General features: G+C 49.0%; 5 protein-coding genes across 8 annotated transcripts; all 5 read left to right on the top strand.

Moving 5' to 3' along the window:
- Positions 1 to 562: 562 nt before the first annotated feature.
- On the top strand, positions 563 to 1,366 carry LOC120906246 (general odorant-binding protein 99b-like). The gene is made up of 2 exons (XM_040317770.1): positions 563 to 774; positions 842 to 1,366. Exons 1-2 carry the CDS (start codon positions 736 to 738, stop codon positions 1,226 to 1,228), a joined length of 426 nt encoding a protein of 141 aa, XP_040173704.1. The 5' UTR covers positions 563 to 735; the 3' UTR covers positions 1,229 to 1,366.
- A 479-nt stretch (positions 1,367 to 1,845) lies between these two features.
- On the top strand, positions 1,846 to 2,691 carry LOC120906247 (general odorant-binding protein 99a). The gene is made up of 2 exons (XM_040317771.1): positions 1,846 to 1,993; positions 2,075 to 2,691. The coding sequence occupies exons 1-2, from the start codon at positions 1,952 to 1,954 to the stop codon at positions 2,450 to 2,452; spliced, it is 420 nt and encodes a 139-aa protein (XP_040173705.1). The 5' UTR covers positions 1,846 to 1,951; the 3' UTR covers positions 2,453 to 2,691.
- A 106-nt stretch (positions 2,692 to 2,797) lies between these two features.
- On the top strand, positions 2,798 to 13,043 carry LOC120906245 (EF-hand calcium-binding domain-containing protein 1-like). Of its 4 annotated transcripts, none has more exons than XM_040317766.1 (6): positions 2,798 to 3,688; positions 5,764 to 6,473; positions 8,741 to 9,221; positions 9,300 to 9,415; positions 12,203 to 12,300; positions 12,376 to 13,043. In XM_040317766.1, exons 2-5 carry the CDS (start codon positions 6,118 to 6,120, stop codon positions 12,219 to 12,221), a joined length of 972 nt encoding a protein of 323 aa, XP_040173700.1. In that variant the 5' UTR covers positions 2,798 to 3,688; positions 5,764 to 6,117; the 3' UTR covers positions 12,222 to 12,300; positions 12,376 to 13,043. The 4 variants fall into 4 exon arrangements, with proteins under 4 accessions (XP_040173700.1, XP_040173702.1, XP_040173703.1 ...); XM_040317768.1 differs by having other exon boundaries at positions 12,354 to 13,043; XM_040317767.1 differs by lacking the exon at positions 2,798 to 3,688 and adding an exon at positions 3,731 to 4,504.
- A 4,025-nt stretch (positions 13,044 to 17,068) lies between these two features.
- LOC120906048 (short-chain dehydrogenase/reductase family 16C member 6-like) lies at positions 17,069 to 27,467 on the top strand. The gene is made up of 5 exons (XM_040317448.1): positions 17,069 to 17,462; positions 18,418 to 18,501; positions 26,026 to 26,340; positions 26,429 to 26,606; positions 26,694 to 27,467. Exons 1-5 carry the CDS (start codon positions 17,404 to 17,406, stop codon positions 27,135 to 27,137), a joined length of 1,080 nt encoding a protein of 359 aa, XP_040173382.1. The 5' UTR covers positions 17,069 to 17,403; the 3' UTR covers positions 27,138 to 27,467.
- On the top strand, positions 24,288 to 25,878 carry LOC120906049 (short-chain dehydrogenase/reductase family 16C member 6-like). Its single transcript, XM_040317449.1, has 3 exons — positions 24,288 to 24,961; positions 25,051 to 25,228; positions 25,314 to 25,878. Exons 1-3 carry the CDS (start codon positions 24,675 to 24,677, stop codon positions 25,755 to 25,757), a joined length of 909 nt encoding a protein of 302 aa, XP_040173383.1. The 5' UTR covers positions 24,288 to 24,674; the 3' UTR covers positions 25,758 to 25,878.
- Positions 27,468 to 27,974: the final 507 nt, after the last annotated feature.

Raw genomic sequence — 27,974 nt, 5'->3', positions numbered from 1 at the left:
CGTGTGATCCATTCCGGTCGTCGATGCACTGGGTGCCGCCTTGAGCGTCGCGATAAGTGCCCCGGGGCCGCGCGAGCGCATCTTCTGCTTCTTCTGCTGCGATCAGTGGGGATACGCTCTCGGGGTTTAATTGAATTTATTCGCCAGATGGCTTGCAAAACGCGCGACGAATGGCCAATTGTGGTTAGGGTTTGCTTTAAGTTGATAAGCGACGCGATCGTTAGCCATCGTGCCAGGCCAGGTCCGGGGAGTGGATGATGTGGGTGTGTCGTTAGTCTCGCACTTGCAGATGGAATCAATATTTGGTACAGTATGCCGACACTGGCAGAGCCGAAGATGTATGCTCCAGTAGCTGATGAAACAGCTTATGTCAGGCTTCTGCCTATGCCATCTACAGAGTTTAGCATCCAGAACCTTAACTTCCAGCATTGGCTAACACATCATCAGCCGGAACTACCCGGAATGACGGAACCTCCAACCGTGCGGAGAGCGAGCGAGCGAGCGACACCCCATCCGTAACAATAATTCCCGTCCAATTTCCATGCCAAGCCGGAAACGATTGTGTCGATTGCTGCTGCTGCTGCTGCTGCCTGTAGACCTTGAGCTCATTTCCCAAGACGCAGTCAGCATTTTAACCCGATACATTCTCACGCGCGGATATAAAACGGACCCGGCCCTGCCAACCCACGGCCAGTGGGCAGCGAACGGTGACTAGCGGTGACGAATATCTGCGCCATGCAAACGCTGCTCGTATCGATTTCCCTGTTTGTGATGGTAGGCCGCCAACGGATTCCCTTGCGCATGCCGCTTTTAAGAAACTCTTCCCATTTTCCTATTCCAGGCGCACGGTGCGTACGTGGTGCGGACGTTTGCCGACGCCACCGCGTACCGGGACGAGTGCGTGCAGCAGTACGCCGGGCGGGGCAGCTCGCTGATCGACTACATGCGCCAGGTGGCGCTGCACACGGACGACGCGGACAGCCGGTGGTGCATCGTGCGCTGCATCCTGCAGAAGGCGGACCTGCTGGACGGCGAGGGCGCACCGCACGAGGCGAACGTGCACGCGCAGATGCAGCACAGCAACGCGATCGTGGAGGACCCGGACGACATCCGCAGCGAGACGAGCCGGTGTCTGCGTGAGCCGCCCGCGTCCGACAGCGGCGGCGGGTGCCTGCGGGCGTACACGTTCTTCGCCTGCATCCAGAGCACCGAGTACGACTTATTTTGACGACCCGGGTCCGGCCGGTCCCAAAACATGTTTGCTCCAGCGCTACCGACCAGTTTCGGTGTCGCATGTAGTTTAGCCTTAAGTGTCTTCAATAAACACCGTAAGCCCCAAACGCAAAAGAATGGTGGCGAAAGCGAACGCCGTTGACGCTGCCTGGCCTGTTCGATTATCGCGCCTTCGCGCGCCGCTGGGGCCGCTTCTATCAGTGGTCCCGGGCCGGGCACCCGGTTTCTCTGTCAACAAGGTTCGTTATCAGAGCTCGGGGTGCACTTTGGTGCCAGATCAGCTGATCACTTCCTGGAAGACCCGAGACGGTTGTGGCACAGGGCGGCGGCCGTGCAGGAGCGGAAGTGGGATCAGTAATTGAGTCGCCCTCCCTCCCTCAATCCAAACAATCAAATAAAGCCTGACGCGGGACACCCCGGTGGATAAAGCGTCCCATCCGACCAGCCGAGAGCGGGTCAACGTACAAGCATCGAGCTATCAGGCTATCAAGTAAATAAGTGGAGCAAATCAATGCTGCTGCTGCTGCTGCTGATTGTTCGGGACGAGCGGGATCTTGCCCACGGGTTGGGATGAATGATGCTGCTGCTGGGGATTATAAAAGCCGGCGAGCGGGTCTAGTGTAGCCATCAGTCCGTGTTTTTGCCCCGTACTTGAAAGGTGCACCAGCAGCAGCAGCAACTCACCCCACACGTCCTCCAGTGCTCGAGATTCGCAACGATGTTGAAGTTTGTGGTTGCCCTCCTAGCCTTCACCGCGGTGGTAAGTACACGAAGTTCGAGGATCGCTGAAGCACCGACCCGCCAGGAGCTAACGCAAACCGCCCTTGTTCTGCACCGCCAGGTGAGCGCCGAGTTTGTGGTGCAGACGCGCGAGGACCTGCTGGCGTACCGGGCCGAGTGCGTCAAGTCGCTCGGCGTGTCGGACGAGCTGGTGGAGAAGTACAAGTCGTGGAACTTCCCGGAGGACGACACCACCCAGTGCTACATCAAGTGCATCTTCAACAAGATGCAGCTGTTCGACGACACGAACGGTCCGATCGTGGACAACCTGGTGGTGCAGCTCGCCCACGGCCGCGACGCGGACGAGGTGCGCGAGGAGATCGTCAAGTGCGCGGGCAGCAACACCGACGGCAACGTGTGCCACTGGGCGTTCCGGGGCTTCCAGTGCTTCCAGAAGAACAACCTGTCGCTCATCAAGGCGAGCGTCAAGAAGGACTAAGGTGTGAGTGTGGTGCCTGGTGCGTTCGGTGTCGCTCCTTGCAACTAAAAAAAAAGGGGTGAAAAGTGCCCCGGATGCCATGGGTTTGCACCGCATCTGCCGGTCGGTGGATGTAGTGTCGCTCATGGATGGGTGGGGGGATTTTGCGCCTTCTTTTTTTTTTTTTGCTCGGTGCGATGCCGGGACAATCGTGATTCGGACATTGGAATAAAGTGATCTTTTCTCAAGCAAATGCAAAATGGAGCCCGACTCGACTATTCTACTATCAATCTTACGAGGTGCAATTTCAACTCCACAGCAGCTCCAATTCGACCAGCGCGCTGTTCGAGGATCTGAGATTTTCAGAATTACAGAACTATGTGCTGGATGCTTCAAGAAGAAATGTGCAATTCTAGCCTCGGTAGTACGTTAGATACGCGAGCCGAAGTGTTTTCGGTTATATTGTTCTGCTCCGAATACTTGGGATTATCACATTTGAGCAGAGATACACAACACCCGATCAAAGCGATCCCAATTTTGAACGACTGAAGTACCAATTGAAGTACCAAAAGTGTGTCCACCATTCTGCTCTGATTGGTTCATAGATAAGGAAATTAGTGTTTTGAATTCTGGCACTGTGCTCTGAATGCTTCAGTGAATAGCCCAAGTGTTTGCAATTTCAGCTATACCAGAGACACGCTCTGCCTATATTCAAGTGTTAATAATTTGTGGATCATGCTCAGAAAACTTAGAGATTCGATCTCCAAAGTCTTTCCAACTCTAGTGATTTTCAATTATAGCATTCTGATCTGAATGCTTCAGATGTTCGTGTTGGAATATTCAAATTCCAATAGTTTAAATGTTGTTTTCAAGTTCCAGTAATATCAAAAATTCCTAGATGTTCTGAACGCTTCAGAGATACGTATTAAAGAACCAAAGCGTTTTCATCTTTGGCTGTTCTTATCGGGAAGCTTCAGAGATACACGTTGCAGGACTGAAGTGATTCCAATTGTAGTAATTTGCTGTGGATGCTTCAGAGAAGTGGAAACGACTGCTTTCAATTATAGCATTCTGCTCTGGTCGCAGCAGATACTCGAGATGAAGCATTCGATAGTTAAAATTCAAGCTGTTCCTCAAAAGCTTCAGAGAAACGCCCAAGTGTTTTCAATACCAGCGACATCAGAGATACGACCAACAAGATTTGAGACAAGAGATATGGTATTCTAATTCTAGCCTCATGATCTCAATACTTCAGAGGTATGTATTAAAGAACCAAAGTGATCTCAGTTCTATCATTCTACTACAGGTATTAGAGCTGCAGCAAAAATTGATTAACACTTTGAATGCTTCAAAGACATGACAGACACACGATACAAACTCCAAGAATTTCCAATGCTTGGATCATGTTTGGGACGCTTCCGAGATAATTCAAATTGAAGAACCAAAGTGTATTCAATTTCGCAGTTCTCACCAAAAAAGCTTTTACATACGCGTTTGAGGATCAAAGTGTTTCCAATACGGACCAAAAACTTTGAGATATTGACTTGAGGCACCTAAACCTGCCACATTTCAGCATTATACTCTGGAAGCTTCTGGTGATCACTTAATGGCAACTGACAAAGAGAGATAGAGAGAGATAGAGAAAGTGAGAAAAAATGTAATACGACATCGTTCAAACTATTCTTACGATTGTTGCATCTCTCGCTCCCTCTCTAGGACAGCAAACGCCTCAAACTTGGCACAATGTGCTGTTTCATCGCTCCGCGCAAAGTAACCGAGGTTCAAACATCTCCATAACAACATCAATAAACAAACCATCCTTCCATCACCAATGCTCCCGGGTGTCCTCCGTGCACCCACTTGGAGGACACGGAACCATGACCAACAGCCAACAACAGCAACAACAACAGCAGAATCCTCCCCCTATAATCAACAAGCAAAAAAAAAAAAAATCAATCGAATGGTCACGGTGAGTTGGCACCAGTCGCGCCAAGTAATGGCCAATTCGCGGGATGTTTCGTGCAAAGTTTCGGTGCCCTAAGTCCGTCCGTGCGTCCGCGTACCCGTTTTGAGGTTAGACAGTGCTTCACCCTTTCCTCTCGTGCTTGTGTTTGTGTGTGTGCGTTGTTTTCCTTTTTTTTTACCAACAGTTCCCTTGGCACAGGGCTTGCCGCAAGAATGACTTGCGGGCCCATTTTTGTCCCGACTGGTTTAGCTTGACACTGCGACAATGAATACGGGCAAAGGATCATTGTACCCCGTTGCTGTGTTGTTGTTGTTTGTTCCGTTGGTCCGTTTGCTTAGCTGCTGCTGCTGCTGCTCCGTGAATCGCCGTGCTCACACGCCAATGGCCGTGGTCCTGGTTCCGTGCTGTATATGCAAATTAGGCGTTCTCTCCTCCCTCCTGCTCTGCCAGTTCTTGGACTTGGGGGCATTGGACCAAGGATTGGAAAATTGTTCGATCGGTGCCCCGGTCGTTCGGGCAGGGAGTTTGTTGTTTTTGGGGGCCATGTCCATGTCGATTACCTGCCGTTGATAAGCGTTGGGGGCGAACGGGAACGGGAACGTCTAAAGTTGCTGAAAAGTTTGACGTTCGGGGTCAGGGCGTGCAAAGTCAGCAAACACCCAGGGACACAGCGGAGGCAGTGGCTGTTATCAAAATGGTAAAAGCAAAAACAAAACAAAAAAAAAGTTCGTGGAAGGGCAAACCGGGCAAAGTTTTCGACACCCCCGTTTGACGTTTCGGGTATTGATTGACACCGAAATTTGGCAGATAGAAGGAGGGTTGGGGGTTGGGCGAGCGGGCTTCGCGAGGTTTCTCGCTTGTGGCAACGGTGGCAATTATAAATTCCCGTGCCACTCCGCGTTTGTTTACAAACCCCGTCCATCCTCTTCCGGGTCGTCCGCATCCACGGTCCCCCCTTGCAGTGTGAGCAGCGAAAGAACAAACGACCACGGGGAAACACATCGCAGACATGCGATCATGAGCTGGGTGCTGAATAAAAAACACGAATAAATTGGACAAATACACAGAAACGACCGTTTGCGACGGAATAGATAAATTCTAAGGAATTAAAGATACATAAAAACTCTTTCGGAAGTTCGCCGAAAGTTTTCGGAACGAGCTACGAAAATCTTTTATCTACCTTTATGTTTTTACGTGTTATTAAGCACTGGCGTCGTTTAAGTAACAATATGTCCTTTCTATATGCCTGCCGATGTCGTTAGTTCCGAATAAAGTAGTAAACTTCAGTGTTTTAACAATTTATCTTCAGAAGACGTTAAAGCAATCAAATATGTAAACATAACCCATAAAATAAACAATCTTCCAGCTGTGGTACGTGTTGCAGAGGATTAGAGGTCTCTTCCCGCTTCATCTACCCACCGACGCTGTTCTGCCCGTTGCAATCCGACACCGAAGTTTGCGCGCTTTCCGACGCTCGCAACGCCGAAAAGGACAATCCGGCTCGAAGGACCAAACACAGCTCGAACGTGCAGAAGCCGTTTGGCTATAAACAACTACAACAAAACACACACACCACGTTGCTAGCTAACGCAGCGACAACTCGGACCCGAATATTACCGAACGAGCGCCAAACGTCCCAAAAAAAATCGACAAGGCAAAGCCATAGAGCCCTTCAACAAAAAAGGGCAAAGAAAACCCGAAGCAAAATCAGGCAAACGCAATGAGCACGCGGCGGCAGCCGAAGGAGGGGGCCGGCCCGGAGCGGAGCGCGCTGGCGGCCGCGTTCACCAGCAACACGAAGGGTGGGGCAATGATAATGAAAAGCGTTTCCATCTTTCTGGCCAGTGGCAGGCGAGCTTCGGCCCAGTCGAGAGATCCGGCCGGGAGCAGCAACGGTACCGCAGCGCAGCCGACCGGCGGTTCGCAGCAGGCGAAGGAGCACCAGGGCGCAGCCGGCACCGGGCGGACGACGATCTCGCGCGACAACCGACGCATCCTCGCCAGGATGGATGAGCTGAACGGCAAGCTCAACCCGAAGATGCTGGAGATGTACAAGCGGCGGACGCACTTTTCCAAGTGAGTTGGAGTGGTTGGCGTTGGCAGGGTGTCTTCTGGGTGTCCGAACGGTTGAGCGATACGGGGCAGAGGAGGGGGGGGGGAGAGTGTAGTTTATCTGCCTCAGGGTTAAGAGTGAGTGAGTTCAATCCTGCAAGTGAATGTGTGGATTCAACTCAACACGAAGAGTTTTAATTAGTCTCTTGGATTTTTACTCCACGTTCATGACTCAAACTTTTCGAATTTTATTCACACTGCATCAGGGGAGTATACTCCCAAAGGAGTAATTATTTGGCACAAAGAATGAGTGAGATGAATCCCACAAAAATAGTTGGTACAGAGAGTGAGTGCTCGAATCCAAAAATCGGTAATGTAACAGATGGTGTGTGAGTAGAATCGCAAAAGAGTGACTAGTAGGGACAGAAGTAATCCTCCAGAAGTAAGTCGCTAAACGACACAGAGAGTGAGTGAAGTGGAACACATAGGAAAGTATATTTAAGAGTTAAAGTGCTAAATCTCTATAGAAACTCTACAGCACTGATTCAAGTCACTGAAGAGAGCAGGTCCTAACAGCTCAAAAGATCACTAAGAGGGCGATAGTGTACTAATAGAGCAAGACATTCAAGATGACCTCACGCATGCGATGAGGGCGTGAGATATTCGTGAAGCCGTCAAACAATCAGGTCAGGCACCTTTCATCGTGCGCTCCAAAGCTAGGTAGGCTCGTCCGAATATCGATTGATCTTATCCGGGAGGGGTTTAATTGACCTCTGTTTAATGCTCGTAAGAGCCTCTCTCCCTCGTGTAAATACCTTCGATGTACGCTCGTTATGTCGAACAAATTCCATCATTTGTACAACCAATTTCGGGAATGGTTATGAGTGTGTGTCTGTGTGGTACGTTTAATAGCGTGGCATGATTTACTGACCAAAAGCCGAAATCGAGCCGAGCGTCGCACTGAACGCAAAAGGCGCGACCACACAGGTCCTCCAAATGTGTGTTAGTTTCACCCGGTTCGCCCAGTTCCCGGGTGGAGGCAATGGTTGTATAGAATGCATAAATTTCCCCGTTATTGATTTGTTTATCATTTATGATTCGATACAACATCGATGTCCCTTTTTTATCGCGCGGTTACCGAAATGGCTCTGGTGACATGCGATACATATGGCTTTTTTTGTTTTTGCCTTTTGATGGGTGGGTTGGAGAGGAATGTAGTTCCATGGGCGTACTTGCATTCTTTTTTTTAGGCGTGCAAGGCAGGTAGGCTTATGAGTGTTAGAGGAGAAACAATCATCATGCCAGTTGCCAGCATGTCGTGTGAGTTAATTTTTTGCTTTTATTGCTTGCAAGACAAACGAGCGTAGCCAATTCAGAGTCATCAATATATCTGAAAGGTAAAGAGATTTTTCCAAAAACTAAGCAATGCATAAAAGATGACCTGTAGAGTCTCTACTTCATCAAGAATCATCAAAAAAAATCTTCAAATCCTAGAGACTTTTAGAAATCAAAGTTCAATTGCAAAGGTTTTAGATCTTAATCACAGTAGATCTGCGAACTATGGAAGTAAAACCATGGGTTTTATCATCTCACGCTGAACGTACATCTCAAGGAATATGGCTAGGTTCTAGGGATTCATCGCGTAAGTTATGTTCTTCTGTGTCCTTGTGTGGAATACAAAACTTCTTATTCTCAGCTCTGCTGGAAGTTCTTTTAATAGTTCATAATGTCTAGGAAATTCTACGTGATTCGGGAAATTCTACGTGATTTGTTGTTGAGGTTCATAATGTTGTCTTATTTTGGATATCGTAAATACGTAGATATATCATTCAGTAACCTTAACAAATGTAACAGATCATAGGGATACGAAGTCCTAGAAGAAGTAGATGGCAACGTCTAGCATTTTGCCAATGGTTATATATAAGACTATAGGATATTCCTATCCCATTTGTCGATATTTACAGAAAAGTTAGGGTCAGGTACTGTTAGAGACAAAGAGTTCCTATGCGTCAAAGATATTAAGTACACAAATTGGAGACTGGAGATGGTGACAAAACGTTGAGACTTTTGTGAAATATCATTTAGAACATGCCGCCTGGATATCGGATGACTACAAATGTCCTTGTGACACTCCACTTCGAATAGAGTCGGAATAGGTTTTCTATATTCCAATTCCCAACTAGAGCCTCCAAAAACAAAATCTCTGACCCTCAAAGTTTCACCCCAAGATTCGCAAGTTTGGCTAACTGTCTGTACCCTCCAAACTTCCTTCCAAACTTCCAACATTTCAGGGTGGAGGTGGAGGCACTGTGCAAAATCTATCGCAAGCTGGTCGCAAACGCCAGCATGAACTCGAAGGCACTAGCCGCCAGCAACCCGGGCGTAATTGCCAAGGCCGGCTCCTCAATGGACGGCATCGACCGGTCGGTCTTTCGCGAGCTGCTCCACAGCACGTTCGACATCGTGACGGAGGAGACGCTGATGGAGCGCATCTTCTGCGCCTGGGAGAAGGGCTACGAAGGTTTGCCGATCCGGCTCGAGGGCTGGCTGATGGGACTGTCCACCTTTCTCAAGGGTTCGCAGGCGGAGAAGACCGCGTTCTGCTTCCGCGTGTACGACCTGAACAGCGACGGATTCATCACGAAGGACGAAATGTTTGCGCTGCTGCGCAACTGTCTGATCAAGCAGCCGCAGGACGAGGACCCGGATGAGGGCGTCAAGGATCTGGTCGAGATTGCGCTGCGCAAGCTGGACATGGATAAGGATGGCAAGGTAGGACAGGGTCACTGAGCTAGCGATGATGTTGGGGATGCTCTTTTTTATTGGCTTATGTGTTGGGATGGTTTGCAGATTTCGTTCCAGGACTACCAGGAAGCGATTGCGGAGGAGCCGCTACTGCTGGAGGCGTTCGGCCAGTGTCTGCCCTCGGACCGGGCGACCATGTCCTTCCTGTCGACACTGCAAGCGTAATTGTCACCCTTCATTACTACTCCTTTTCACGCTATCTTTCTTTACTGTTCGACTCATGCAGCTAACGAACCTGACGAGCACTTTCTAGTGCCTGGTTGGGGGATATGACCCCAACTCATCTGCCGAGGAATCCTCACTCTCCCCCCCTAGTAATACTATCAAACTTCTGGGAGGGGCGAAGGTATCCCATTGCCTTTTTCCTCAAATCCCAACCAAACAAACAAACGTAAGACGCAGGCTTCCCATTCCAATGCCCCTCCAGAACGGATCGAGGTAAAAAAGCGGGAGCTCCAAGCGAGCAAAAACCCCAACCTTTTATGCCTTAATATTGCGCCCACCTTCACTGCCGCCCTCTTGCTGCTCAACTGCTATCTATGTATTTCGTCCGTTTTTTTGCCTGTGTCTGTGTCTTGTATCGACCAACATCGTTTTCTCTCGTTAGCATGTGAATGTTTGTTTCGTCCTGCTTGTCCTGCTGCCTGGCCTCAGTTGTTTTACTATTGGTTTTGGGAAGCTTGTTTCTATGTGTGTCGCCTGTCATTACCGTTTTCACGACGCTCTATTGACGCTATAAAACGTGCGGAAAGACATATCCTCGCCGTCGCCGTTTAAAGCCTCTACTTGCCGCTATACAAAACCGGGCTTTTTTTACTTTCTTCCTTCGGTTTCCTTTCTTTTCGCTGTCACGCGCGATCCCCGCTTTACTGCGTGACGACCCACGACTTGTTGCATTGTACAAATAGCTCCGTCCAGTGCGTCACCTTTCCTCCCTGGGTCCCCCGGAGAGGTAGGAGGTTTTATGATTTTCTCCCAACGCTACAAGGACCACTCCGATCAGCTTGTCGCCTGGCAGGCTTTTTGTGCGTGTGTGCTTGTTGTTTGCGGTCTGTATCGCTGTATGTGCCCTGCTGTAAATATTGCTTGCTGCAGTCAGCGGCTACGACGCATCATCGTATCGCTCTGTAAATAATTATCCATACACATCCATCGATCCACCATTTGCTGAACATCGGGAAACTACTGCATTGCGATGCCTGCGATGGAGTGGTCGAAAATGGACCGCTGTTTGGTTCGGTTTTCGATCATGGCCGCTGCACGCTGATGACGATCCAGTTCCTTCAGTTAGCGTTATCAGTGGGCAGATATCAACCACCTGCCAATATCTTTCTTCTTCTTCTCAAGCTATCACTGCTGCTACTGATGCTGCTGTTGTTGTACGCAATGTGACACTATCTGTTGCCTGCTCACTGTTTCTGTTTGTAATGTCCTTCGCCTCTCAGTACTTATGTTGAGTCCATTTGGTAGACTGATCAATGATTGGGAATGAAGCTTTGCCAATGATCGAATGAATCCAAACCTTGAATAAGGAATCTTCAATCTTTCGTGAACCACTAATGACTCAATGAGTCTTCAAAGATTCGATGAATAATTAAATATTCTACACTTCATGAAGCTTCTCAAAAGTTGTTTGTACAAGGTTTCCCATCACATTAGTATTACGTTTTTTGTGCAGAGCGTATTTTCTACAACATTGGTCTCCAACCTGTGTTCCGTGGCGTTAACAGGCGTGGTCCACGGAAGAATTTATTTTTGAAATCAGAAAAGCTTTTTGCTATACACATCGTGATTTTTTCCCCACAATCAAGATTAAATTTCCAATAGACATGCCTAGAATAAGATTTCAAAATATTTTTGATAAAAAAAACTAAGTTTTAAAAATGTATATGCTCAATGGATGTGGACCGCGGCAAATGTGTTTTCAAAGCCAAGGTATCCTTGATCCTGAAAAGGTTGGAGCAGGAGCAGTGCTACAGAAGTTGAATCGTGTGGAATTAATTATAATCATCTCGGAACTGGTTCGGGATCTACTGGAACACTCCTGGAAGATAAAGCCTTGGGAACCATTCATGTCAACCTCAACCTCAACATACGCATAGAAACATCCAAGTCAATTCCGAAAATTCCAGACGATTTCAGAAGATCTCTTCGGAACCATACTAGGCGGTTCCAAAAGGTTTTGATTGCATCTTGTTTTTTTCTGGAACTGGTTTTTAGCACTTTCGGAAAAGGCTAAATCATTTTTGTTCAACCATACAACGACCTCTTTTTGCAAGGTCTTTTTGGAATCTCTGTGATATGAAGCGATTCGCACTGCTGCTTTATTTTTTCACAGATATGGCAAAAAACTGCATTTAATCGCTCTGTTCCTAAGATATTAAGATATTTTTTAGCCATAATACACTTGATAAATGGCTATTTTTGATTAACACTTTGATATTTTTGGCTTTATATTTTAAACGATTTATTTTTTTTGTGTTTTTTTGCAAAAAAGCAATTTGTTTTCCATTTGGAAATTCTTGGAACAAATTTTACGGATTTGACACATCGCATATTCATTTCACATATGCCAAGAACCGCGTAACTCGGGAACTGTACATCTAATGAGTTCCGAGATGAAATCCCGGGCGATATAAAATTTGTGACATTCATTTCTAGATTGAAGAATCGCAAATTTCGGACGCAACAATTGATGTCCTCGAATGACTCTTCATTGAAGATTCCTTCTTCCGATTGCACAACACATTAGCTCTTAGTTGTTCTATCCCAGTACCGGCGCGTCACTTGTAATGGACGCCGCACTTGTTCACAAAACACACCCACTCTCTATCTTTCTCACTCCCACACACACAAAGTTCAGCTCATCCGTTTACAGAGATGCACGATTTTATCTGTACACTTTCGTTTCTTCGTCTCGTTTTGACGTTTTTGGTGCTATACTGTAGCCAAGAGGATTCCAACTAATGTCACCGACGCAAAGGCCCACTTCAAACATCTCCAAGGAATACTTCTGCGTAAGAAAACCACTTCGAACAAAGCACAGGTACAGTAGTGGAACAATCGTACAACCCACAAACCCTGCAAATGTAACTCAAGAGTGCTCGTCTCTTCTTTCCAGACCTGCCGGGTGACGGTTTGTGCGATCTTCGTCTTATCATCATCACCTTCCGCCTGCCCACCGACGGAAACCTGCACCAGTTGCACGGAGTTGGACAGCAGTGAGAAAAGGAAGGAAAACAGGTCAGCCATCCGTCCACCGCCTGACCTTGCCATCCGTGCGCCGTCAGCACAGTCGTCAGCCCAAAAGTTATGATGCGCATCGCCGCATCGGCCGCACCTAAAATCGAAGGTCACACATGTTTTGGTTTGAGGCTGGGGAGGGTAGGAGTCAAGGAGCCCGGAGGTTCCGTATCCGGAAGACGTTCGGGCTGTTTTGATTTTGCACTGTTTGCCAATTTGCCAAACACTTTTTGCTACATACACATGACGCACATGAATGCTTCGGAAGCAAAAACAAAAAGCTTTCGACGCGATAGAGCTAGATTTCTAACGTTGCTTAGGCAGACGGGTGGGCCCAGGGACAGAGCCAGACAGCGCAGGCAGCTCAACTAGGCTGTCAAGCAATTAGCGAAAACGCCAAATTAGAAAACTCACTAGATGCAGGTACGACGGGTAACAGTATCCTTCCTAGCTCAAGCCTTACGCCTTTATAGCGAAACTCCAAACAGCTGTTGGGGTTATGTTTTGTTTTTGATGTACGAAAGAGACCAACCGCAAACTTTCCAACATGAGCAGAACTATATTAGTGAACGAATTAACGAAAGAAAGCTATTTATCTAGTCGTAAGTACCGGTTAGGTCCGTTTTGACAGGTTGCAATAGTGTATAGTTATATGTAAAATGAGAATGTGTTACCTTCCGATTGCTTGCTGGACTTTAGATTGTTTGAGTTTTCATAGCAATAGAGCAAACAGAGAGAGAAATGGAGAGAGAGAGAGAGAGAGAGAGAGAGAGTGAAGTGTTACAAATAAATGAATTTGGGGTGTTGTTAGCATTATATACACGTGGGTATGTGTTTCTTCAAATTTCACTCAGTAGTTTAGTAATTCAGCAATTGAACTCGGTTTTAGAAGTACATTTCAATGCTCATTTAAAGATACCTTGAGAACCCTGTATAGCCTTAAAAAGTTTATATATCCCCTAGTCTATATATCCTACGCGATCGCTAGAGTCTCCATTAAATCCATCCCAATGCCCTATCCAGTGTTTCAACGTCACTCAATTCAATGAGTTTTCGCAAATTGGACCTCTTCATTAAGGCCTGATCGTCCCTCGCACAGAAGCAGTAGCTTCCTCATTTGTCCAGCTCTGAAGATCCAGATTATGGATCTGCGCCTTGGGCAGTCGTCCAATAGATGACCTATCGTAGATCACAGTACGACAGTACGCAAACGACAACAATTAGGGCACTAACCGGTCTTGGGTGCACTTTGCAGAGGAAACTTTTCCACCCCACAAACCTGTTGTAGTGATCAATCACGGTACTCTTCATCTTAAGATATCCCAAATTGCAGACATTGTAAGACCAGACGACCGATTCTGTTAGGGCTCCTCTTTGTCTGCTACTTGTTAGTTGGAGGGGATCTTTGGAAGATTTCGAAATCTGCAGACCTTACAAGGGGATTGTAAGGGACGTGCCATTTCACGTGATATGTTTTCAATGTCTGGTTTTAGCTGGGCTCAGCTACCAAAAGTATGAATATTCTCTCCGGAGCATCGTAGCAATGATTTGTAATGCACACAGTACGCATGTTTTGCTCCACGTGCTCTTATTGTATGCATGTCCCATCAGCAGCAGCCTTGCGCTTGGGGATGAGCCTCTAGCGATGGGGTGAACACATTTTCACCAGCTCACCTTCAAAAGGGCCCACCCATGGTCAAGATCGCAGTATGAGTTGTCTGTGCGTGTGTGTGTGTGTTCTCGCAATTACCGAACTTTCGTCATCGGTAAGAAGCGCAGCACGATGTCTTTATAAAGTTCCCATTTCGATCGATTCATCCAAAGCTGGCCGACGCATCTAATCGTGCGAAGGTTACAGGCCACAGTTAAGCTCCCATTTTATTTCCACGCTACAACATTTGGCGTAAAGAAGTGGAGCCATTTCCATTTCCTCCATCCCTCTCCCACACACCCTCCCCCGGGATAATTGCTCCATTTCCATGTTGGAGCTGCCGAACCGGCCCAAAACTGCTGGCAAGCTTCAACGCACGTGAGTGCGCTGATTTCCCTCTCGCGAGCGCGCGCTCGGACAGCGGGTTGGTAATTTACCCTGAGCGCTCCCCGTGTGTCCGGCCACACATTTGAATGACCCACGGCAACGCAATGAAGCAACACAACACAACAAAACCGTACAGAACGGCGAAACAACAGAAGAAGCGCGGAGGAAAAGAACGCAGAGCACACGGACGACGCGTTTTACGTGCGCGCGGTGTGCGTTCACTTAATTGTGTACAGAGCCGTGGACAGTGCGCGTTTTAGAGGTCAGTGGAGTTTTTTTTTTTTTGTGGAACGAGAGGTGGAGGTTGATGTTTTCATACACTGTTTGCTGGCTTTTTGTGATGAGTGAGAAACGGTTTTTTGTTGTTGTTGTTGGGGGATCAAAAGAGAGAAAAGACTATCGAAGAAACCATCAAAGGGGAACTGAGCGGCGAGACAAATTATTTCTCGTTGACCGGATTGACTTCCTCTCTTTTTATGCACAGCAAAAAAAAACACACACACACACGATTTGAGTACTTCCTCGGTGCTGGGTCATTCAGACGGCCATACGCTAAGGTCAATGTAACATTTGATAGATTTTGGAGAAGTTGCACCTGAAGATATGTACGAGAGCAAATCTCCATGGAATTTAATCCCCAGACTAAGCTTCCTAAAGCTCAAGCACACTAAGTTGGACTACAATCTATCTAGTTCAACAAAGTTTGTATGGTATGTCGTCAATTTCGGAGAGAATCTCCCAAACATCTACAACTTTTACAAAATTTTGGATTAGGATCTTGAGTTTCTTCAACGATCCTGGGAGTAAAATTTACTACCTCACTTTCAGCCTCAGACTGACTGATGTCTAGCAGATGTTGCCGGAAGTAAAAAATGGTAAAAATTTCCAAACATCTTCTACTTCCACTGTGTCAGAATTTTATCAGATTTTTTGAAGAGCATTCCAAAAGTGACACTGGCCAAATAACATCGAAGATCTATCCATACAGAGAAGATGTATGCGAATAAGAGAGCCTTGCGATCTTCATATCGTCATCCGGATACTAAAAGAATGACCAATGTCATAATCTTCCAAGAATTCCCAATTCTTCCAAAGCGTTGCTCTCATCAATTCACATTGAACATTATTCAGATATATAGAAGACATAAGAGAATTTGAGTTCTGCACATCTGGAGCACCAAGGAGCATCATCACTGTCATATTCCAACAAACTTTCTAGTCCAAGAAATCTTGTCCCAATATTCACAAACCCCTCCATATCGAGCAGCATCGATAACTACCGTTTGCCACCGTACAAGACCGCAAATATCATCCTTGGGGTGCAGGGCGGCAACCTTAAGCTGCCCCAAAATATTCCGGCGAAGAAGTTACGGAACTCACCCACCGACTGACATTGAACAGTGTTCACCCCTGCGCGTCCCCGCAATGTTGTCCAATGTCTTTTCGGTCGACATCTCCACCAGCATGTGCGCGCGTTTTGCTCATGAATGTATCATGAGCACACACATACGCACCTGTTTGCCGGCTGTGCTCATTACTACTTGCCACCATTAGCGGCTACCCCAACGGGTGGCAGAAGGACGGGTGTGGGAGGGCGAACAAATTACGTAAAAAAAGGAAAAGAAAACAACAACGTTATGGTGTAGTATTGTTAAACGAAGCTAACAGCTATCCAAAAAGGTGGCACACACGCGCCTGGTGGTCGTTGCTGCACACTGAGCCGCGCCGGTGGACATAAATTGAAAGTTGGGTTGAGAGTTTGATTGATTGATTGATTGGAACTCCAATAGGTCTGTCATTGATATTGAGATCTTGCCACTGCCACTGTTTGGTTCCATTCATTGGAGCAGAAGGCTTGCAGCTCGATGATGTGTGCGGGGGGGGGGCGGGGGGGGGGTTCAAACCATGGGCGATGACATGATGCTAGATGATTAGCACATCTCATGATTGCATCTCATTTGTAAACCGTGAGCCTCATCGGTAGCCGCCGCTAATCAATCGTCGTCGGCGTCGCCAAAACATGGGAGCAAGAGACCCCCGACACCCCACTGTGCGGCTCGTTTCCGACACGAACGTCCGAAAGGGTGTCGGAAGCAACCAGTGGAGGGGAGGGGGGGTTAGGAGGGCACCGTGACCCCAGCGTGCTAACCGACGGCAAAAGGAAAACGACCGAGTCGCCGGGGTGGTAAATACAGACATACACGCGCCGTTTGTTTGGACAAATTGCTCTCGTTTGACGACGACCAAATGGTGGCAGGGGGGGGGGGGCGAGGAGAAGGTCCGAAAGGGGTGTTAGGCAAAGGGGAAAGGGGGGTGCTTCAAAAAGACAACAACAAAAAAACTAAAACGTGTGGCAACCGTGTGTGGGGAGTAGTGGTGGAAGTGATCTGGCGCTTGCGAGGACGCGCGAAACGACGCGACGCGCTTTCCGAGCGCGCGCGCCCCAACACAGCGTTAGGAAGAGTAGCACGTGTGTGCGTGTGTGTGTGTGTGTGCTGCACCGTAGTGCGCCGGTACGCCGCTGGAAGCTCTTCCAGTTAGTCGCCTTCTAGCCGCTAGCGGGTGTGGACGGATCGGAGATTTTTGCGATTTACCCCTTTTTTTTGGTTTTGTTTTGGCCAGAGTTTTCCACTCCCGGTTCCGAACCTCTCAGTCCCTGCTCCACGTGTGCATTCGAGGGAGTGTGTGTGTTTGTGTATGTGTGTCGGAACAAGTGAGTGTGTGGTGTGTCTCCCTGAAAACGACCCTTTGAATCCGACACGTTTTCCGGTGTGATTCGCTGCGCTCCACTATAAACCATCCTTCACAGCAACCTATAATCCGACCACACCAGGTCTTGCAGAAATACTGCCCCTCCCCACCACCACCATGAACATGCTCCAGGACGACAACATCGACAATGCAATCTCCGTGTTTCGGAGCGACAGGTGAGTTTGCGTGAGGCGACTAGAAGTATGTCCAATGTCCGCATCATCACACCGAAAGCGGACGACACGCTCGAATGCTACCTCAAACAAGGGGGGGGGGATTGGTATAGGTTGTTCAAGAACAAATGCACTCCCCCCCCCTTGCGCCTGTGAAACGATTGGATGCACTCTTGCGATAAGCAGCACGAACTGCCAGCATGTTCCACCCGTGTGTGTGCCGTAATGTGATCGGATCAACCGACACATTGTCGACCACATTCGCCCCATCCACGGGCAAGGGGTGACCCCTGGAGCGTGTAGAAGTGTTCCGAGGTCCGAGCGTGCCCGAACGGTGGGAACTCCAAATGGCTCCACTATGTCTGGCACTCCGTAAGGTTCTTGTTTCTGCTGAGTTCCAGCGAGTCCTCGAGACTCTTGTAAAGCAAGAGCAGTAAAGCAGCTCCTAGCAGGACGGGCTAATTGCTGGCTAAACACGCACCCAGCCGCACGACCTAATGGGAGGGGGGTTCAGACTTCAGGTGCTGGGTGGCACGAAAGTAACGATTATTTGCCCATTATGCGTGCACCAGGCGACGAACGACGACGTCGTATACCAATGTGGGTCACCATCGTTTCTTTGTGCGTACTTTCGCCGCACTTACAAACCTTACCAAGCGGGTTGTATTTACTTGTGTGAGCGGGGAAAGATAAAGAAAATAACATCCACCAACACGCAAATGCTTTTTAAAATGGACGCTGAACGATTCCAGAACGACGCGCCACGGAAGTTGAATTTCCACGCGGTGCCTAATGACCGCCTAATGACCACACTCACAAGCGCTACTGGGCATGGGGTGCTATCGAGACAATCTTCTTGGCATTTTCGTCCCTCTCCTACACCTACCCTTCCAGTCCTCATCCAGTTTTGTTTTTTTTCTGATTTATTGATTCTCACCGCTTCCCTTCCCGTCCGCAGGCAGTTCATCGATAATTCAAACTCCGGCATTCCGCCTCGCCCGCCAAGAAACAGCCCCGAAGACGCCAGCCCCGCCAGCGACCGGTAAGTCAACACACAAAAGACGGCAAACACCTTGTGGAAGCGTGGCATTGACATTTCCCCTCGCGCGCCTCCCCACCATCGCACCCGTAAAGACACGAGGCGTCAGAGCATGGGGGTGCTAATTGGGGTGACGAAACTGGCAAGCATCGTCCGAATCTATACGGACAGGCGACATCTAGCTAGTTCTGGTCGCATTGCTTGCCTCCTCCTTCCCCTAGCTTCCCCTTCCCCTAGGCAAAAGGGGGACAGGGAATGTTGCAAAAAAAAAAAAAAATGCCTGCAGGGGGGGGGGATGAAAAGCACTTTCCAGAACGCGCGCGAGCGTCACCCCGCATGTCGTGACCCCAAGGACCTGGGGTGAGTGCGATAAATTAATCGTCCACCCGCTCCGGCACACTTCGGCCCCGGGCTGGATGGGAAGCGGCGGTGCCCGCCATGACACATGACGGGCCAATTATATGATCATTGCCCTTGGTGCTGTGCTGCAGCATGCCGGACCCCGAACCGAGCGTTCGAGTGCAGGCCGACTTCCTACCGCGTTTGGGACGCGTGTCACCTCTTTTTTTTTGAGTTGTTGCTGCTGTTTCCACACCGTTGTGCAAAGGGAAAGGGAAAGGGAACTGTCCGGTCCAATGCCACACGGTCACAAAAGAACCGCAGCCGTAGCCGCGCACAAGAAGTGTCCAGTACCAGTGCACGGACGCGTGCTCAGAAGTGTGGAGAACTCTTCGGTTCTTCAGCTGGTTTAAAGAAGACGGGGAGGGAGATGATTGGAGGTCCATTATTGGTGGTAAAGAACAGAACGAGACTCACCACGAAGAGTGGTTATGGTTTGATCTTCGACATTGGGCTGCTTGCTTGATTGAATCTAGACAGCGATATAGACATTCAAACAAAGAAGAAGTGGCATAGGCTATGGCGATGATGCTCTGAAGTCAATGTATTCCAGTGGCTCCACTAAACGCTTTGTTCAGAACCACTTGAGGTATTTTATTTTCCAGAATGTTCCCTCAATTCTACTTGGAGCAAGAACTCTCCAATTTATTTGTCCATTAGGTCTTTTTACAGGTCAACAAAACTCGGTAGACTGACATGAATTGCTGATGGGCTACAGATGAGCAACAGATGAGTTATTCTCTACGATAGAAACATATACCAATCGATAACAGTTTTACAGTGTAGGAAATTAAATAGTGTCTTATTTCTTCCAATCAAGCCATCCAATGTGTTGCTGTATCAAGTACTGGGTTTGAGCTCGTAGTTGCATCGGTTTTCTTTTCGTTCTGCAATGAGGTTGTGCCTTCGCGAAAGGAAAGGTTAACGCTTAAGGGCAACAAACGCGCGCGCAAAATTACACCCATTTGTGTGTGTGTGTGTGTGTGTGTGTGTGTGTGCACGTAAGTGTTGTGGTTTTCGCTCACTGTTGGTACATGGTCAATGCCGTTGCGTTTTAAAAACAAATTTCTCAATTTTCTCAAAACATGTTTGCATAGCGGCAGTACCGGCAGCAATCACTCTAGTGGTCAGAGAATTTAAAATGTTTTTATCGGAAGTATTTTGACAGCTTCCCGCAGCTAACATTCCAACGGTGTCAAATTGTAGCTCCTTGGTAGGAAAACGACAGTCTGAACGTGGACTGATAATGAGATCATCAAAAACTGTGCGCAAAAGATCGATTCTAACATAAACATCTTGTTTTAAATCAATTGTCACAAAGGTCATCCTTACCCTCAATTGTCGTTTGTGATGGATGCATCGGCAATTCTTCACTTATGTGTGGGTTCTCAGTGCCCGAAAAATGTGCTACATTTGAAAAGAAGTGTTTTTCTCCACACACGCCATGATTTTCAAAGTAATGACGCAATATTTCCCAGCGTTCCTCGAGGATATACGCCACCAGATTCGTTCGGCGGAATAATAAAAGTAACTATGTATGATTCTGTCATGAGACTATTGTCAGTAACTTCTGAGCGATCCCAGCAATACTTATAAACGCGTTTAACGTAGCGAATTCAGCACTGCCTGCTGGTTGAATCGGTAGACGCACTGACGCCTTCGAAAGAAAAGCTTTGAATCGATTCTCATACTCATACCATCGTCCCACCGCTGTGTATCCCGCGCGATTGTGAAAAAACTGCCTCATTCATTAGGTAGAGTGAGAAGGATATTGCATGGATGTGAAGAAGACACTCAAAAAAAAAAGCTCTTGAAAAGCCCATAACACCGCGAGCGTGTTCGATTCCCATCCTGACCTTCTTTCCTGTAGTGCCCCAAATTTTTTTCTTTTTTCGTTTTACCCTAGCACAAGAAGTCTTCTTCATCCCCTCGCCCTCCTCTTGACAGTCACATTCTCGTAGATGTCAAGACCGCTCCATCTGCTTTACGAAGCATTATCTAAATGAGTCATCTAAATGAGTGAAACACGCGAATCCAAATAGCATCCATAAATTCGTGCAATAAATTAGTGTGTGTTTGTGTGAGTGTGTGTGAGCGTGCTTGACCCACAATCGATTCACACATTTGTCAAAGCTTGAACAGAGTTGTCCACCGCTTTGCAGCTTGGTGGTTTAGAAGAAGCAAAAAAACAAACCTTGTAAACTGACCACACAAGCCCCGGTGATAACCAATGTGTGTGTGTGTGTAGAGTAGTAGAGCGGGTGTGCCCCCTAAATTAAGACGCAGAACTGGGGTGTAGAACACTCCAGCACATTGACACAGATTAATGAACCGGTTTGGAGGAGAAGGGAGGGTTCAAAATAGCAACCTGCCAACGAGAGCGCACACGCTCAAGAACGACCCCGTTGTGGCGCGCTTTCGCATGCTGCTTTCAGCGCAATATCGGCAGCGCTGCGCAGAACGACCCCAACACATCCAAACCGCCGTCACCACGTGCAATTAACCCTGACAGCAGCCGCTGCGCCGAACCCAAGAGGCCTGTTCTCTACCACCGCCCGCTGCCTTGCTTGTTCCGTGTCCTTCGGCGTGTCCTTGCTGCCGTGTGCGTTTGGGGCCACCGCCCCAAAGCGCGATTTCTGCACCGAAAGGATGCGCGTGTGCAAACTGGTTTGATTTTTTAAAACCAGTTCCGAAAGCCAATCCGGCAGATAACAAAAACAACTACTCACCAACCCGAGAGTGAGAGTGAGCTGTGCACAAGAACCAGACAACGAACCGCCGCGGTTTTGGTGTTTCTTTTTTTTTTGTTTTGTTTTTGCGCGCGCGCGCGCTCGCGCACACTGTGGCCTAGGTCAATATCGCCGCAAGCGAGTTGCAGCTCCACCCGCGAAAGAGACCGCGGACGATGCTTTCGGTTTTCGATCGACAAGGTCACGGCAGTGGCGGCGGTGTTCTGTGCTCCCCAGCACAGCGCTCACAACGGATATCTCGACCACACAGTCACGATGTAGTCACAGAGATGGAGGACCAAGCGAGCCTGCAGCGAGGGCAGAGAATGATTGACCTCCTCCTCCTCCTGTGTGCTGTGCGCAAAGATCGGGATCATCGCTATCGGGAATGGAAACTGCCAACCACATTATTTGCAACACGGCCACATCCTGACCTTCAAAGCCGCCGACGCCGCCGGAGGGTTCGTGTGACACTGTTTTAAGGTCAGTCAACTGGTCAGCGGCACTGCGGGGACCTGCGGTGTTGATGATCTCGCAAAACCCGCACCACTCGTATCTTCGGACGGTTTGCCTTGAGGGACAGGGAGGACGGACGGACCCTCGTTCGCTCGCGCTCTGCCATCCACTCGCCGGTTTGCGATTTCATCTTTTGCTGCTGCAGCCCTCCCGTGTGCGCATATGACACGCACGTTGTACTGTGGACCGCAATGGTGGCGAGCAGTCGAAAGTAACACATGGGTTTGTTTTTCGCTGTGTGAGTGTCATTCCACTTTTTTGCTGCTACCGCCGTATATTCTGCGGCGAGGAATTGAACAAGTGCGCAAAGGCACACACGCGGGCGGGATATGCGCAAGCCCCGATGCCGCATTTCCAGCGCTGGATAATTCCCATCTGTGTGTTTGTGTGTGCAGCCTTGCCTGGGAGTGATCTTCGCTTGAAGATCCTCGTTTTTTTTGCTCATTCTTTCTGCCTCTTCTACTTCTTCTTTCCGTATCGCCTCTAAAACGCCTCGGTTCGAAGGTTGACGCTGGCGCGCCATGATTGTTGCAATTTTTCCCTCTTCTGCTCTTCCTCTGCTCGGCGGCAACAAAACAACAACAACAAAAACCCGTTTCATACCCACAGACCCCCAGTCCCCCTTCCCCTACATCCGAAAGATGTTCCTTCTTTTCGCCGCCGGTCCCAACCTCCCCCCGAATGACAAGTGCGCGCGGGACGACCCTCGTTCTGCGCCATTCTTTCGCACATGTTTCCGTGCAAAATGGATCTACGTGTGTGCGTGTGTGTGTGTGTGTGGTTTAGGCCCTACCGGTACTGAGCATCTTCCCTCACTCCCCCATCCCCACTCCCCCGCAGGAAAAGGGCAAAACCAGCAGTGGGAGGCAGGCCCAAAGCGTGCTGTTCGCGCAACGGTCGAACCACGCCGGCATCTGGCAGCGAGACCGGCCCGCTTAAAACGGCACCGGTCCGGGCGGACAAGCTTCAGTGTGCGATCGGCAGCAGTACGGTACGCCCGGGCTAGGCTCTAGTAACGCACCAGGCATTTTTTCTCGTTTTGTGGTGTTACAAAAAGGAGACAAAATCAATCTGCTAACTTTGGTACAGTCTTCATTTGCATTAGAGTTTGAGTTGCAAAATTTTCGTTCTGGATGGAGGGCGACACTTGGATGCTGGTCCTCGTCACCACAGCCTATCCATCCAGCCAGATCCCTCAATGACACGCCATAATTCCTCAACTAGAGCAGGGAAATGTTCTCTGCGCGTAGAATTCATGCCTAGACCACTCTGGCGCTAGCTTAGCAAACTATAATTGGCCCTCCAAAACAGCTCAAGATATCCAAATGTTGAGATTCCATACATTCATCTCATCTTCTCATCACCAGAATCAAGATCTGATCAACATCTCGACATCTTGGATGCTGAATGTCAAGAGTTGGGAGTTGTTGGTGCGTTCTAATGCTCTTCTTCAATTAGATTTTCCGCTCTTCCCTCCAATTTCAATTCCTTTTTTTCTTAATTGGAGTTAGTCCTATCTCCTTAGCCTCCAAAGTAAATTGTTGGGCTATCTAGGACTAGGTGGTTGTTCAAGCTTAGCAAAATGTTGACAAATCTTGCATATGATCTGGACCTGCTGGATGATCCTGTCAAATGATCCCAACAATTCAAAAGTAACAAATTCCTAATAGGCATCAATGAGTGCAAAACAAGAAGGCTTGAACTTCTAGGTGACACAGTAGAAATTGCTAATCCTACACAGTAAGTGTAGCAACCGTACCTTGACCCATGCCCGTACCTGGAGGTCCATAACCAAAGCTTCGGCTTAATCGCCTCCAATCCACGGTCTTTAACACACACACCCCCCGTATCAGAGAAGTCCCAATCAGCCAAAAAGGTTCAAGTTCAATGCTTACCGGCCGATAAACTCCCGCCCGTTTTGCAGTGGCAGCTGGGGCAAGGTACTATCGTGAGATATACACGGGCACGCCTGTGAACGCCTTCGGTACATTTTGTGTGTGTGTGTGTTTTTTTACGACAACCAAGGGGAGATTAGAGCGCTCATTATCGGCCCGTTCGTTACCATCACCATCGGCATCACCCCCCCCCCCCCAGCGTTGAGCGATTATGGCTTAATAAATGTTGGGTCACTGTTTTTTTTTTTTAAACCCGTTCCTGTCAACTCATCCACGTCGGACATTATGATTCCAATTGCGATGTTTTTTACTCGTTTGCTTCTTCTCACCTGTGTGTTTTTGTTTCGTTAAATGTCATTACCATTAAGTAGTATGAGCTGTCAAAATTCGAAAACATTAAAACAACTGCTACCCCATTACCCCCGTTGTGAACCACGCGTGCTATGTCCTACGTCCCGTGTGACCCAAGTGTATCCGTGCCCTCTATGTGTGTTTGTGTGTGTCCAAGATCCTCTACCCCCGTACCCGCAATCCCCGCCTACCAAGAGAGCGCCATCAGTCTCGAGAGCGGCACCAAAAACAAACCGGTCCCCATGTTTGAAAACCCCGCAGCGCGTCCTCCAATAACCCGGCAGTGATGGCGTACAACGCGGTCCTGGTCCTGTTCGACGTGCTGGTGTTCCTCGTCAAGGCGATCTATATCGTCGGCAAGGGCGTGTTCGAGATGGCGGTTCTGCCGCCGGCCCGCGACGTGAGCGGTGACATCGTGCTGATTACCGGCGCCGGCCACGGCATGGGCAAGAACCTGTCGCTGCAGTACGCCGCCCTCGGCACCACCGTCGTCTGCGTCGATGTGAACGAGAAGACGAACCAGGAAACGGTCACCGCCATCAAGTCGAAGGGTGGCAAAGCGTTCGGTTACACGTAAGAGCCTTTAGTTTTATTGTTGTGGCTGCGCTCAACTCAACCACGCGCTCAAACTCAAACGCCTCTATCTATCTGCGTGCTTGTAGCTGTGACGTCACGAACCGCCAGCAGGTGGTGGACATCTGCAAGAAGATCCGCGAGCAGGTCGGCATCGTCAGCATTCTGATCAACAATGCCGGCATCATGCCGACCCATCCGCTGCTCCAGCAGACGGAGAACGAAATCCGCAAAACGTTCGACATCAACGTGCTGGCACACTTCTGGGTAACTGAATTTATGAAGAATTGGTGGACCAGACCTTACTAACCTCACTCTTGAACCTCCCTGCTACACACCCACACTCTAACAGTTCATCCAGTCGCTGCTGCCGGACATGATCAAGCAGAACCGGGGCCACATCGTCGTGCTGTCGTCGATTGCGGGCATGATCGGGTTCAAGTATCTCGTGCCGTACTGTGGCACCAAGTTTGCGGTGCGCGGCATCATGGAGGCGCTGTCGGAGGAGCTGCGGGCCGATCCGGCCAAGCCGAACGTCAAGTTCACCACCATCTACCCGTACATGGTCGACACGGGGCTGTGCAAGCGGCCGTACACCCGCTTCCCGAGCCTGCTGAAGATGGTCAAGCCGGACGATGCGGCGGCCGCCATCATCGATGCACAGCGGCGCGGCCTCATCGAGGCGTCCATCCCGAAGTATCTGCTGTACCTGAACACCTGGTTCCGCAACATGCCGCTGCGCGTCGGCCAGGAGTTTGGCGACCTGCTCGACACCGGCCTGCAGTCGGACCTGTGAGAGAGGTGCCTGTGACTACTTCCGACTGGCTACTTACACTGTTATCGTTTTGAGAGTTGTTTACGTTTAGAAAAATAATAAAGAGAAACTGTTGCGACGCGTTTTTTTGTTTGTTAGTTAACAAAGTGTCCTGCCTTCTTTCCCACCTGCAGATGTGTCGTGCTGTCTGAAGAGCATACCAGGTCTTAACCACACCCTTTGTTTGTTTCTCTCCCTCTCTGTATCCCTCTCTATCTCATCAATGTTCCGGTAATTTCCGAAACTCCAGTCAAACCGCAGCACCGAACGCGGGCGTCAAGATGTACAATCTGGTGATCCTCATCATCGACATTGTCGCCATGTTGGTACGATGGATCTATCACACGCTCGAGTCGTTCTACCGGTTGGTGGTGCCGCCGGCCGCCGACACCGTCCACACCGATATCGTGCTGATTACCGGTGCCGGGCACGGCATGGGCCGCTGCATGGCGCTGCAGTACGCGCAGCTCGGCGCCACCGTCGTCTGCGTCGACATCAACGAGAAGATGAACGCGGACACGGTCGCCACCATCCGGCAGCAGCGCGGCAATGCATTCGGCTACGTGTAAGTATCACCGTTAGCGCTGATCACCACCGTAACGGTAGCAGTAACACTAAACGTAACGCCACCACAATTCCATTCGTTTGAGCAGCTGTGACGTCACCAACCGTCAGCAGATCATTGAGACGGCGCAGCAGATACGGCAGGAGGTGGGCACGGTAACGATACTGGTGAACAATGCCGGCATCATGCCGACCCATCCGCTGCTCCAGCAGACGGAGCCCGAAATACGCAAAACGTTCGAGATCAACGTTATGGCCCACTTCTGGGTAGGTATTTCGCGTGGAAGTGACTCTGAGCACATCCAGGAAAAGAGAATTAACCTTTTTTTTTTTGCTTATCCATCGCTCTGCTAGCTGCTGCAAAGCTACCTTCCCGGCATGCTCGAGAAGAACCGAGGCTACATCGTCGCCATGTCTTCCGTCGCCGGGCTCTGCGGCCTGAACAACCTCGTGCCGTACTGTGGCAGCAAGTTTGCGGTGCGCGGCATCATGGAGGCGCTGGCCGAGGAGCTGCGGCAGGACGCGCGCAAACCGAACATCAAGTTCACCACCGTCTACCCGTACATGGTCGATACGGGGCTGTGCAAGCGGCCGCACATGCGCTTCCCCAACCTGATGCGGCTGGTGAAACCGGAGGAGGCGGCCGCCGCCATCATCGATGGGCAGCGGCGCGGCCTGGTCGATGTGTCCATCCCGAAGTACCTGCTGTACCTGAACACCATCATCCGTGTGTTCCCGATCAAGGTCGGCACGTTGCTGCGCGATTTTCTGGACAGTGGCGTCGAGTCGGATCTCTAATGCGCGGGACGATGTCGTCGCTTTTTGTTGTTTTTTTTTTTGTATTTTTCTAAATCTTCTAAAGCAAAAAAATATATACATCCCGAACAACACTGACGGACCAACCAATCAGCCACCGATGGGCTCCCCACACAAGGGGGCTACTGTAGTTAAGTGAGACATGGCGCAGACGCTAGCGAAAGGTTTAATGTACATGTATATATATATCTGGTCACCTACACCTCCAACACCCCTTTAAAACACGTACCCACGTTAGCATTAGTTATATTGGCAGGGATGGGGGAGAAGGATTAATCAATAAATTGAAAAAGGTGTTTTTAAACGAAGTAACAAACCGCACACGCGGCGCATTTGGGACTTATCGGGAAAGATAAGAATGGCATTAGGTTCACGGAAGCCTTTTGATGACAAATTGCGATTGCAGGGAGAAGTGCAATCAGGAATTTTGGTTCAGACAAGGTAAGCCCATACATACGTATACAAAGAACGGATCCGAGATATCGCAGGTACATCGAACAGTAACGGCCTTAGGAAACTGCCATTTGGTTCAGACAAGTTGGCAAGCTTATTGGTAAGAGATCTCTTTTTGTTTTCTAGTGATACATCTGGATGAAGTGATCTTGGCGAACATCTGGATCATATTCCAGGGAGAAATTATACGTTACAACTAATCTGCTGCTTCTTTTCAGAGTGTTTTGTTCCTATATGTCCCGTGTTTGCTATTGGCTTGTATGCTCCAGAAATGAATATCTAAATCTGGAATGTTTGTAGTAGACTCTGTCCTTATACGAGAGGCACGGTATTTAATGCCGATGATCACCTCGGAATTATACAGAA

This window comes from Anopheles arabiensis, chromosome X (genome assembly GCF_016920715.1).
Source record: "Anopheles arabiensis isolate DONGOLA chromosome X, AaraD3, whole genome shotgun sequence".
NCBI lineage: Eukaryota > Metazoa > Arthropoda > Insecta > Diptera > Culicidae > Anopheles > Anopheles arabiensis.
Note: the sequence above shows the minus strand (reverse complement) of the source record. Positions and strands in the feature narration are given on the sequence as shown.